Source organism: Vulpes vulpes, chromosome 12, assembly GCF_048418805.1.
Source record: "Vulpes vulpes isolate BD-2025 chromosome 12, VulVul3, whole genome shotgun sequence".
NCBI classification, from domain to species: Eukaryota; Metazoa; Chordata; class Mammalia; order Carnivora; family Canidae; genus Vulpes; species Vulpes vulpes.
The window spans coordinates 117,354,781-117,368,011 of NC_132791.1; the positions used below are offsets into that span (position 1 = coordinate 117,354,781).

General features: G+C 50.9%; 1 protein-coding gene across 2 annotated transcripts in view; it reads left to right on the top strand.

The window, feature by feature from the left end:
- The window catches only part of DSCAML1 (DS cell adhesion molecule like 1), a 344,804-nt gene that overhangs the window by 310,922 nt on the left and 20,651 nt on the right, over positions 1 to 13,231 (top strand). The window contains exons 17-20 of one of the 2 annotated variants that reach the window (XM_072729682.1): positions 1,908 to 2,148; positions 5,597 to 5,743; positions 7,711 to 7,866; positions 12,140 to 13,033. In XM_072729682.1, coding sequence (XP_072585783.1) covers positions 1,908 to 2,148; positions 5,597 to 5,743; positions 7,711 to 7,866; positions 12,140 to 12,174 — 579 coding nt within the window. In that variant the 3' untranslated portion in view covers positions 12,175 to 13,033. Of the gene's footprint in view, positions 1 to 1,907; positions 2,149 to 5,596; positions 5,744 to 7,710; positions 7,867 to 12,139; positions 13,034 to 13,231 lie in introns of those variants that run through there. The other variant, XM_025999151.2, reaches the window with a different exon arrangement.

The following is a 13,231-nucleotide window of genomic DNA, read 5'->3' on the forward strand; positions in this document are numbered from 1 at the left end:
TGTTCATGGTTCCGGATATGAGATGCATCAGGGTTCTGTGTGTGTGTGTGTGTGTGTGTGTGTGTGTGGTTGTGTATCAAGGTTGAAGCTTGGGTCAGAGTATGTTTTCTAGCCCCCAGACTCATGGTATTGCTGTTTATTCTGATCTCCTGGCTGACTGGAGTCAATCCATCATTCCCACCAGCCTAGCCAGAGCTCCAAAATGCACCCCCTTCTTACCATGTGTCCTGTCCATCTCTGTCCCTCCATCTGGGCGCTGGCTTCAGATCTCAGCCCCCAGTACCCCAGCCCCTAGCCATGATATCAGGGGGCAATATAGCCACATTCTCCAAGAAGGGTTGGGCACACACCAAAATCAAGGACTCTTTTTTTTTAATTGTGGTAAAATATATGTACCATTTTATGGACATCAAATTTACCATTTTATCCATGCCTGAGTGCACAGTTCAGTGGCATGAAGTACGTTCAGTGTTGTACAGCCATCACCACCATCCATCTCCAGAACTTCCTTGTGATCCCAACACAGAAATTCTGTACCTGTTAACTGATAAGTTCCACCCCCCACCAGCCTCCGGTAACTTCTGGTCTACTCCTGGACTCTGAATTTGACTGTTCTAGGGATCCCATACAAACTGTATCAGATATCATTTGTCCTTTTGTGTCTGGCTTCTTTCACTTAGCATGATGTTTTCAAGGTTCAGCCATGTGGTAGCCTGTGTCAGAATTTCATTCTGACTGAGTAATAAGCTAAGTGTCAGGCTAAATAATATCCCATTGCATTTCTAGACCACGTTTTGTTTATCCATTCATTCATCAATGGGCACTTGGGTTACTTCCACCTCTTGGCTATGATGAATAATGAATGCTGCCATGAAACTGGGTGGGCAAGAATCTGTCTGAGTCTCCACTTGCAGTTCTTGGGGGTATATGTACCAAGGAATGGAGATGCTGGGTCATGTGGTAATTCTGTGTTTAACTTTTTGAGGAACTGCCAGACTGCTGTCCACCAGTTTGCATTCCTACCAGTAGTGTGCGAGTCCAGTTTCCCCGCATCATTGCCAACACTCGTTTTCCATTTTTTGACCATAGCAGTCCTAGAGGGTGTGATGTGCTATCTTGAGACTGTCTTTATTCAAGCTAATTTCTCACCTTCCTCTCCATCTGGTTATTTTTTGTCTGCTGTTCCATTTCTCCCAGGCTCCTGAGCCCATGTCAAAGGATATCCCTATTCATGCATGCATTCATTCATTCATTCATTCATTCAATAACTGTGTGCTGAGGGCTTCCTACATATCAGCCATCATTCTAGGCAGAGTACAGCAAAGAGCAAACAAAACAGATAACACTCTTCATCCTCATGGTGTTTATATTCTAATGGGAACAGATGGGCACATAAGTCAAATATATAGAATGTCCAGTGATACTAAGTGCAATGGAGAAAAATAAAGCATGGAGGAAGAAAGGTCAATCCAAGAAGTGATGGGGGCCAGGAAGAAATGTAAGGAATACTGAACAGAGGCAGGGAGCAATCTTACCTAAAAAGCGTAAGGAAGGCCTCATTAAGACAGTCATTTCAACAAGAACACCACAGAGGTGAAGAGGCAAGCTGCGTAGCTATCCAAGGAAAGAGCGTTCCTCCTGAAATGGAGATAGGCCCAGTGTGAACCGCAAGAGGCCAGTGTGCTGGAGCATGGGAAGCATGGGGAAGAGGAGATAGACCCAAGAGGTAACGGGGGGTCAGGTTGTGTAGAGTTATGTAGCCATTGTAAGAGCTTTGGCTTTCACTCCAAGAGAGATGGGAGCCTTTGAAGGGAACAGAGAAGTGACATGATCTGACTTCAGCTTTAAGAGCATCAGCTCAGAGCACCATGGTGTCTTTGTCTCCCCTCCCCCCACCATGCTCACAGGCCCCCAAGAAGGAGCTCCAGAATGGCGTCATACGGGGCTACCAGATTGGCTACAGGGAGAACAGCCCTGGGAGCAACGGGCAGTACAGCATCGTGGAGATGAAGGCCACTGGGGACAGCGAGGTCTACACCCTGGACAACCTCAAGAAGTTCGCTCAATATGGGGTGGTGGTCCAGGCCTTCAATCGGGCTGGTACAGGACCTTCATCCAGCGAGATCAATGCCACCACCCTGGAGGACGGTAAGGGCAGCCACACAGGGTAGGGGTGCGGGGCCAGGGCTGCCAGGGAGGGCTCAGGGCACTTCTATTGCTCCCTTCTACTGCATCACTGTGCTGTGAGGCACATGGGCTCCCTGGGTCCCTCCACCTCCTCTTGCCCATTGGCTCTTCAAGATGCTGGTCCCTGGAGCACCGCGGGCCTCTCAGTCCACTGGCTGACACTCTATCCATTGCTTGCTGATGCTCCGCCCATCCGAGCACCTGCCTGTCACCCATCTGACTCTCCATCCATGTTGCTCCCTTCTGGGCTCCATTCTGGCTCTCACTCACCTCTCTCCCCAGGCCCTTCCTCTACACCCTTGTCCTGTTTCTCCTCCCTTACAACCTGGAGATTGGAAAAGGGGCAGAAGCCACGTTATCTCTGTACTTCTGGGCTGGAGCCTGTCCACTACCTGTTTGAGGGGCCTGAGATGAGACCGGGGGCTAAGAAATTCTGAGATCCATGTGGCAGAGGATTTAGAGCCCACTGTTCAAAATCTAGTTTTTTGAAGACTGGAGAGGACCCCACAGTCTGAGGAGCAAATAGCAGGACCCAGTTTTTGGGGGGACAGGGTTAGGACAACGCAAGAATGTGCCTGCTCTCTGAGCACAGAGAAAGGCCAGCTGGTATCTGAGCCTTTGCCAGGTTGAAAGAGGAGACATGGCCCTTGTTGCCTATAGAGCAGACAAAAGAAGCAAAGCGTTCTCCTGAGTGTCCTTCTTGATGCCCCAACCCCAAACCAGAGTCTGAAATTGAAACCCTCACTGCCTCTGACCCTTCCTCAGCAGAGGAAGGGGACTAATCATCCCAAGGGCATAAAGCCACAGAATACCCAGCGTTCCACCATTAGAAAGTCATTCCCTGGGTGCTTGCATGGCTCAGTAGGTTAAGTGTCCAAATCTTGACCTCAGCTCAGGTCTTTTTTTTTTTTTTTAAGATTTTATTTATTCATGAGAGACAGGGAGAGAGAAAGAGGCAGAGACATAAACAGGCTCCATGCAGGGAGCCTGATGTGGGACTCGATCCCAGGACTCTGAGACCACACCCTGAGCCAAAGGGATATGCTCAACCCCTGAGCCACCCAGGCGTCCCAACCTCAGCTCAGGTCTTAAGCTCAGGGTCGTGAGTTCCAAGCCCTGCACTGGGGAAGCAGTGTTTAGGTTAAGCAATGCCTTCTCTCTACTTTATCTTCTCTGAAAATGTAGGCACCCTTGGGAGGTGTCTACAGACACATCCGGTCAGAAACACATGAAAGTGCATTAGCTGATACCAGTGGTCCTTAACTTTGGCTATGAATTAGAATTATCTGGAGAGATCTTAAAATATTGATGCCCAGGCTTCATCTCCCAAGATCCTCATTCAGTGGCTCTGGGGCACAAGCTGAGCTTTAGGATGAAGGGGAACTGAAGAACACAAAAAGAGGGAAGGGCACACAGCAAGCAGAGAACCCCAGTTGTCTCACGAGACAACTGTCTCACGAGTCCCCCATCCCCTCATCGCACACCGAATCCATCCCCCAACTAGCGCCTCCCCTCTGTGCTGCTGGCCACAGGCCTGGCTGGGTGGGATGCTGGCTCGTTAGCTCTTCACACAGTACTGATCCTAAGTGGTGCTCTAACCCAGTGGTTCTCAAACCTCAGTGTACAGATCTGAATCTCCTGGAGGGCTGTAAACAGATTGCTGGGCCCTCCCCACAGAGCTTCTGCTTGAGCAAGCTGAATCCATTTTGCATTTCAAATAAATTCCCAGGTGCTGCTGGTGCTGCTGGGCTGGGAGCACCTGCCTTTGAGCCTCCCGACAGCTAGGGCATTGCCCATAAAAGGAGCCAAGGTTCAGGGAAGCTAAGTAGCCTGTCCAGAATCACCTATCTAGTAAAGAACAGAGCCTGGATCAAAATCTAGGTCAGACCCATACTCTTTCTCCTTCACCCCATTGTCACCCTCTCTCTTGGGAGCAAGGCTGGATGCAGGACCAAATGACAGGGACCCAGGATGCCCCGGGGAAGGCATGGGCAGGGGAACAACTGCCCGGAGCCCACAGGGGCGCGCCCCGCCACATGCTGAGCTTCTCTCCACCAGGGCTAGGAAACAGCCAGGCCAAGCTCGCCTTTGGCTTCCAGTGGGGCATCACCTCCCCTGCTCCGGGGTGGGGTGCCTAGAATTTCCAACAGGGAGAGATCAGCTTGGACTATAGAGTCATTTTCAAAACAAAAGAGGAGAGAGGGAAGAAGTTTCCAGCAGCATTTGCTCAGCAGTTTTTCATACTTAATTAAGGCCCTCGTTAGCCTGTCAGATCCTGATCGTTTCCTGGCAATATTAGCACTCCTCCTGGGGTATTCAAGGGCCCCTGCTTTAGCAATAGTGTCTTTTCCATAATTATATTACCTTCATTTTGTTCGAACGGGCGATCTGTATTAGTTTATTACACTGGGTCCCTAATTACATGGTGCTTATATTTTTACACCTAAGTAATATGAAACAATAATCATTCTCAAAGAGGATCGTTAGGATGATGTATTATCATTTAAATGCTCATAAAAATTAGAGTTGCCTCTTGTGGGGCAATGGGATCTAATTACCTTCCATCCAGCCTGTGCCTCCTATCTCCCTCTCCGAGCAAGGCAGACGTGGCCTTTCCCTTTGGCCCCAGCTCCTAGGAAGCCAGCAGGAAGTGCCACCAAAGTTCTCCCCAGGCAAGGTGGCTCATGGAGCCCAGTGCCCCTGGCGTCTGCCATCTCAGAAAGACTGGCCCGTCCTGGGGTCAACCCTGGGGTACAGGACTTAGGTTCCCAGTAGCTCTCCAGTGAGGAGGGTTAGAGGCAGGACACACCACCTTAGTTGGTTTCAAAAAGTGTTTTCTCATCAGCCGAGGCATTTTGATGTGTTCATGTGCCGGGACAAGGGACAAAAGTGTAATGGTCCCAGAAGCCCTAAAGGTGTCTATGGAACGAACCCCTTCTCCCCTTCACCAGGGTGAAGGGAGCACTTCCTTCTTTTCCTTCCCATCAGCTTGGCATCAGGATGCAAGGGGTCCGAGAGCCAGGCTGGGCTCAGACCACCCGGTTAGATGCCACAACAGGGCCAACAGCCATCAGATAAGACCAGGGCTGGGCTGGAGATCTTCCAGGCTCTGTAACAGCAGAGGTGGACTCCCTGGGTGGGGTGCCCACTGGTGGATCCCCATGGGCTCATGCCTGGAGCTCATCACCCTGTGCCCTCCACATATGCTCAGAACCAGGAAACTGCCACCTGGAGAGCAAGAAACCGAGCCTATGAAGACCAAATCCAGGAGAGGAGGCTTGCTTCACTTCCCAGCCACGCAGCCCAGACTCTCCTCACTGTCAGGAGCTCCTTCCACATCCCTCTGGCTGGGACATGGATGTGGGGCGGTACCCTCTGACCAGTACCCTTCTCCCCCGGCTCCCTGCAGTGCCCAGCCAGCCCCCAGAGAATGTCCGGGCCCTGTCCATCACCTCCGATGTGGCCGTCATCTCCTGGTCGGAGCCCCCACGCAGCACTCTCAACGGCGTCCTCAAAGGCTATCGGGTCATCTTCTGGTCTCTCTACGTGGACGGGGGTGAGTCTGCTGGGAGCAATGGCTGGATCTTGGGGTGAGAGGTGCAAGCCCAGTGGGGGCCCATGTCCACACTCAGAGCTGAGCATCTTCCCCTGGGAAGCCAGGTGGAGGGGCAGCCCTCCGCAGGTGCACACACTCTCCAGCCAGAGCCAGGGCTCCTCTGTGCTGGGGGGTGGGATGCCAGCAGCTCCTGGATGCCAGTGTGCGTGGGAATGACTGGAGATGTGATGGGGCCTATGTGCTTTTCTACATAACGTGTTGATCTTAGGCAGGGCCCCAGCAGGGAACAGCTGGGACACTCAAACGGGACAATCGAAGAGTTTCATGGGGGCACTGCTTTCTGAAGGGGTGTGCAGAGAAGTTGGGGCACCAAGGCCTAGTCATCACCACCTAGCCAGAAGGGGCAAGAGGAGCCCCACAAACACACCAAGCCCCTGCCCGCAGGGACACACGGGAACCTTGCCGTGACTCGGGAAGTCTGCAGTTGAACGAGTCAGAGGCCCAGCATCCCAAACCATGGGTGTGTTCTGTTGGGGGGTGGGGGTCACAAAGGGCTACAGGGAGGTTAGCTTCCTGCATCTTGAGCCTTCCACCACTGGCAGACACACTGCCCATGGGAATTGTCTTCCCTGCCACCACCTCCACTGCTCCTCTGAAAGTCAGAGGCCTGGAGCTCAGGGGCCAGATCTCAGGAGGTGTCCCAAGTTCACATATTTGTGCTGCACCAGATAAGGGGTGGTCCCTCGTTTTCCAGAGCTTGCTTCCTCTTTTCCTAAGCCCACAGTATTCCTAGCTCAGCCCCTTTAGGTAAGGAAAGCATGGCCTCTCTAAACTCCATAGGCACCTGGCTTGTTGGCCATGCTGTCCTCCTTTTGGGTCTGTCTCTGACTCCCATCCTGGACAGGACTACCCCGGTTTCTGATTTCTTAAAAAGGCAGATCCTGCTGCTCGGGCTTCTGAGGCTTCCCTGAATTGATCCGGAGTTGCCTCTGGCTGGGCATGGTGCTCTCACTCCCTGACCCCGGCAGACTGCTGCCCTCCACTGGCCCGGCCCAATGCCCGCCCCAGGTCCCCAGGGAGGTGCTGGGGTGGGTCTGCAGGCTTCCACAAAGCCTGTCCTCAGCCACTGGCCTGAAAACCCAGTGGTCCCTGTGGACAGCTGTCAGCTCAGGAGCCTGTCTCTCTTCCTCCTTCTAAGACCCTGGCCTTCCCTGGGGGCCCTCTCCCTAAGCTCTTCTTCAGCCTACAGTAAGTTCCTTGGCAAAGCCAGATGACAGGTCCTCGCTGAACTGGAGGGAGGCCTGGCCCTTCCTGGCCAAGGCTGTCCCCTCTACCAGCCTTTCCCGGATTCTCCGTGCGGGTTCTTCCTGGGGAGGGTGTCCTCAGTGGTGATGAGAAGGGAAGGGGACTTAGCTCCTTACACTGCTGAGAGTTCAGGATGTTGGCCCAAGAGCAAGCAGACACAGAGAAGGCAGCCTCAGCTCATCCCCAGTCATCGCACGGTGACACACTGCCTGGTAACACACTGCTTAGTGATCTGAGAGCCCAAGGGGGCCCTGGGGCAGCAAGGAAGAAGGGCTGTGACGGTCCCACCTGCTCCAGGCTCCCCTCTGGGCCCCAGGCACACTGGGATCCCCCACATGGAGAGGGAGTTGGGTGGAAGAGGGGTAAAGGTGCTCGGAGAGATAGAAGTTTTCCAAAGGGAGAGTATTAAGTTGAATTTGGTACAAGGTCCCTGGGGCTGAGGCCTGGCAAATGCCCTCACCCTGGTTGGGCCACCTGGGGTGAGATGTGGCCTGGGAGCGTGCCCCAGATCCGCCCCCGTGCACCTGGGGGTCAGGTCCCCTAGTCTCCACTACCATGGAGTGAGATCTGAGCCCAGCAGAGCCCAGGCTGGCGGAGGGGCCACGCAGGGGGACCAGGCACGGCCAACCCGGCCGCACTCAGAGGCGGCTTGTCTCCGGCAGAGTGGGGCGAGATGCAGAACATCACCACGACGCGAGAGCGGGTGGAGCTGCGAGGTATGGAGAAGTTCACCAACTACAGCGTGCAGGTGCTGGCCTACACCCAAGCCGGGGACGGCGTGCGCAGCAGCGTGCTCTACATCCAGACCAAGGAGGACGGTGAGTCCTCTCCGCGGCACCCAGCCCAGCCTCCGCCCGCCTGCCAGGCTCCCCCCCAGGGCCTGTTGCTGAGCATTGCTCAAGGAGAAGGGTGAGAGCAGGGCACTGTCCTGTGTCCTGTCCCTTTGGGTCACTGTAGGGTGGCTCTGAGCACTCGGGGGCCCCACTTGGGGAGACCACAGGCTCGTAGGTGGTGGAGAGATGCTTTGGGACTCCTGCATAAACATATAAGCAAGCGGAACCCATGCCCTCGGCTCCCCCTGCAGCACTAGGTCCCACCCCCACCCCAAGAGCATCCTTTTTGTGGCATCTGCTCCCCTGCAAGTTTCTGCCTGCTGTCTGTCCTCTGGATACAGATGGTTGGGATTGGCAAGGAACATCACGCCACACATCTCAGGTTGGGGACTTGGCAGTCATCCTTCAGAGGCCTGAGAGAGCGCCAGGCCCTGGACTCTGGTGTGCTGGGGAGGCTCTCAGGGAGAGAATGGGCTCTGCCTCCATTCGGAGCTCTGATCTCAAAGCCCTTCCCCATGGGGCAGAATGAGAGGAAAAGCAGAGATAAGGAGGCAAACGTCCAGGGTGGAGTGACAAGTAAGGAGATGGGGCAAGTTGGGAGCTGAGTCAACCCAGCAGAGAAGAGGCTGTGAGAAGAGCCGGACTCCCACCCAGGGCCCAGAGCTGCACACCGCCAGGGGGCCTCGTTCATACGAACCGCCCACCACGTCCAGGAGGTGTGTGACCACACACAGCTCTGGGCTCCTGCTTCCTGCTTCCACTTTCTTCCTCACCCCATCCCAACACCATCACTTAGCTGATTCTTAAACCTTCTGAGGCAGGTGCCCTATTTTTAAGAGTCGGTGCATGTAAAGAGTGGCTGGCACCAGTGGGCAGTAGCAGCAGCCACACCACTGGCATCGCAGCTTCTTCCCTTCACTGTCTGTTTTCTCAAAGTTCCCACTGTCTGGGTCCCTCCTGTGCAATTTAGCAGAAGGTGCTGGAGGATTCGAGTCACCGAGAGAAGGGTCTCAGGCTGGGAGTAATGCTAGCGAGTTTCCCCAAGCAGCCCAGCATCCAGGAACAGACCGGTTTAACCCAGCTCCCCCTCCCTAAGCTGGGCCCTTCCCCTAGATCAGCCCCCACCCCGCCTTAAGCTCTGAGCAATTAAATATTTACCAACCTGCCTGCCCTACTTTTCCTGCCATTAATCCCCCCATCAAGATTTCCTGGGACAGCTCCGGGCAGAGCCACCTGCTCGGGTGTGCAAAGCGAGCGGGGACCATTCTCAGAGCCTGGCTCCTTCCAGAGCTTCTGAACCACACACATATCTTCCTAGCCTCTAGATGGGAACCACAGGAGCCCCTCCCCTTCTTTCCTCCTATTCTGATGCAAGATCTGAGCCATAAGCACCTCCATGTGCTCCACAAAGGTGGGGCCCCACGAGGGAACCTGAAGGTGCAAAAGCACCATCCCTCCCCACAAGGAGTTTTCAACGGTTCACTTTAGAGCTGACTCTGGAGCCATCCACAGAGATGTGCGCAGGCGGGGAACGGGCCCCATGGGGCAGCTCTGCAGAGCGGAGGGGTGCTGGTGGGCACAGCAGAAGGGCATGTCCTAGCCCTGCCCACTATTGGCAAGTCACTTAACCTTTCTGAACCTGTTTCCTCATGATAAAATGGGGACTTTGATGGCTCATCAAGTTGTTATAAGAAGTAAGTTAACTATAAAATCTTTTCCAAAACATGCAGTGGTAGCAAACAGCAGGGGCCTACTAGCTACCAAGGTGCTGGCAATGAAATGACTGCTTCGGATGGTCCCAGTCACCCCTTAGGGACTCAGTGCCCCCCAAAGGGAGACCCAGGCCAGAAGGAAGCCACTGTCAGATGAGGTCTCATCCAGAACAGTCACATTTGACATGGGTCTCATGTGTGGTCATAAGCATGAACGAGCCTTCCCAGTAGCCCTATGAGGTACATATTATGTCCATTTTAGAGGTGAAAAGAGGAGCCCAAGTGAGTTAAAGCAACTCATGAAGGTCACACAGCTTGTAGGAGGCAAATCAAGGCCTTCTCGCCTCCCTATCTTCTATACTTTCCATCACACCCCTGTAGCAGACAGGAAGCTTTTGGCTGTAATGCAACTAAAAAAAAAATATTTAACTATTAAGTGTACTTATTATCACATATAACAGGAAGTCCTGAGAAGGGCAGCTCCAGGGTTGCTTAACTCAGTGGGCCCCATCCTTCTGCTCTGCCATCTTCCTCATGTCAGCTATCCCTCCCATGATCTCAAAATGACTGCAGCTTCAGGCATCACACCAGACAGGACAGAGTTCAGAGTGAGAGACATGGCCTTTCTGTGGGCATGCCTCTCTTGGGAGTGAAAGAAACCTTTCCCAGAAGCCCCCCAACAGATTTATCCTCATTTCCCATTGGCCACACTGGGGCAACATGCCTCTTGCTGCACCAGTCACTGAAAGAGAAATGGAAGCATCATAACTGACCAAGGGTGACAAATCCCCTGTTGTAGGTGATGGGGACAGCTTTCTCTGGGGGATGGAGGGGCACGGGTACCCAAGCAAGAGGGAGGCCCTGTTTGCATGGAACAGGAAGCAACAGTGGCAGATGGGCATGCAGACGACCAGGCGGTGCACCAGAGCTGCCCCCCACCCCCACCAGGTTCTCCCATTACAGCTCTTTCTCATCTCAGTGGGGAAGCAGACAGGTCCACGCTGTAATTTCAGCTCTGCCATGGGAGCTTGGATGAATAGCTGAAGACACTGTGACTCCCTACCCCTGCCCTCACCCCTGCTCAGGATTTTGCATTTTTCCAAAGGAAAAAATGATCAGGAAATTTAGAGAAAGCCAAAATAAATCAAAAGATAAACTGAAGAGAAATTCAAATAAATTCAAGCTCATTTCTTAAGTCCAAATCCCCCAGTTTTAACTTGGTCTCAGGCTGGCTTGGCTGGACTAGCTCATGAGAACAGAGCCTCTTGCCAACACCGCCCCCCCCCCCCCCCCCAGGAATGCCAAATCAGAGTGAAAGCTGAGTTGGATTTTTAAACCATCTTAAAGATATTTAACTGAGAAAGAGGCTTGACTGGACCTGTGTGTTAGGAAGGTGACTCTCACAGAAGCATAGAGGACAGATGGCAGGAAAGGGCTGCGGGGGATAAGAACCAGTGTCAGAGAGGCCTGTTAAGACCTGTGGGCATCTAGGCAGAGAAGCAGAAGATGTATGCTAGGGTGGCGGCTGTGAGGATGAAGGGAGGAGTGGGTACAACTCACACACAGCCCACTCTCCTTCTTGCTGAGGACACTAGGAAATCTGCATAAAATATTTTTTAAAACACCTGCTTGAAGGCATCAGAGAGCCGGCAGGAGAGTGCAGAATTACTGGGCCAGCATCCAGGGCAGAGTGGAGACCCAGGAGGTGAGCCTGGCATTTGGAACAGCTCTCCCTGTAGGGGATATTTGCTGAATCTGAAGGCAGTGGATGAGAATCTAAACAGCACTAGAAAGACGTGAATTGGAGTCCAGGGCCTGCTGGGGCGGGTGGGTCTATCTGATGAATCCCCCTCACTTTGAGTCAAAAGCACGAGGGCAGCACATTGGATTAAAAGTGCACCAAAAGTAGACAACTCAGTCCTAGAAGTTAGATTAAGGTAACCCCAGGTTGCTAGCACCCCAGATTGCAGGTACCTGCCAGAAGCAAATGTGAATTCTCCCTTTAGGAAGATTATATCATCTGAGGCCTCAAATTATTTCTACAAACAATTTTGCAAATGATGTGTCTGGCATACAATAAAAAATAATGAGGAACAACGTGAACAAAAGCCAGCAGGGGAAAAAAAACCACAGAAACAAACCCACAAGGATTCCAAACACAGGTTTTATCAAATATGATTTTCAAATAGTTATTCTTAACAAGATTAAAATGTTAAGGGAATTGGAGACTATTGAATGGAATATCTCAAAATAAAAACTATTAATACCTGAGATTAAGAACTGAGTAGATAGATTTAATGACAAATTAGATACAGCTGAAGAGATAACTAGTGAACTGGAAGATAGATGAGAAGACCCAAAAGAAGCCCAGAAAGAAAGAAAAAAAAAAAAACCTGGAAAATAAAAGAGCAAGTAGCAGACATAGAACTGTGATTTTCAGACTTGACTGTGCATAAAAATCACTTGGGGGTCATGTTAAAATTCAGATTCTGATCTGGTAGGTGTAGGGTGGAATCTGAGATTTTGCATTTCTAACATGCTCCCAGGTGACGCTGCTGCTGACCAATGGACCACATTCTGAATATCAAGAACATAGAGGATGTGAGAAGAAGTCTCAAAGAAGAGGAGAAAAAGAATGGCAGAGGAAAAAATGCCTGAAAACTTTTCAAAACTGATGAAAGACATCAATCCCCAAAGCAAGAAGCTCTACAAACTCCACAGGCAATAACTTAAGGAAGTCCATACCTAGGCTCCTCATAATAAAGCTGCTAAACAGGAAACACAAAGAGAAAATTCTTAAAAGCAACCAGAGGGGAAAAGACTAGTTACTTTCATGGGACCAGCAATGGGGAAAAAAAAAATGAAAGCCATAAAACAATGCAGTTGGTATAAAGTATGTGAAGAAACTAGTTATCAACCTACGATTTTATACCAAACCAAAATATTCTCCAAGATTAAAATGAATAAAGATATTTTCAGACAAACAAGAACTGAGAAAGTTTATCACCAACACATCTGCTCTAGAGAAATATCAAAGGGTATTCTTTAGCTAGAAGGAAAATGATCCCAGGTAGGAACTCGGTGATGCAAGAAGGAAAGAGCAATTAAATGGTGAATATATGGGTAAATCTCCATTAATATTGATTGCATAAAACAATGATGATGGTGATATTATCTTGGGGGAGGGTCTAAAATATTCACATGATTAAAATATACAACAATGGCATATAAGATGGGAGAGGGTAAATGAAAGTTCTAAATCCCTTGCATTGTCTGAGAAAAAAAAATACCAATTAATGATGTTAGACTTTGGTAAGCTAAAGATTCACATTGAATAACCCCCAAAAGTAGTGAAAGGCTGTCTAATAACCAACTAATAGAGAGGGGGAAATAAGGTTTTTTTAAATATTCAATCCAAAAACACAAAAAGGAAATAAAAAGGAAAACAGAATAAGTGGGACAACCAGAAAGTATTTAGTAACATGGGGTATTTAAACCCGAGTTTAAATATTTAAGTAATTGCATTAATGATAAATTGACTAAATTATTCAATTAAAAGACAAAGACTGTCGGACTAGCTAGCAATGAAACAAAACCCAAACGTGTGCTATTTATAGGAAACACCTAAAACACAAAGG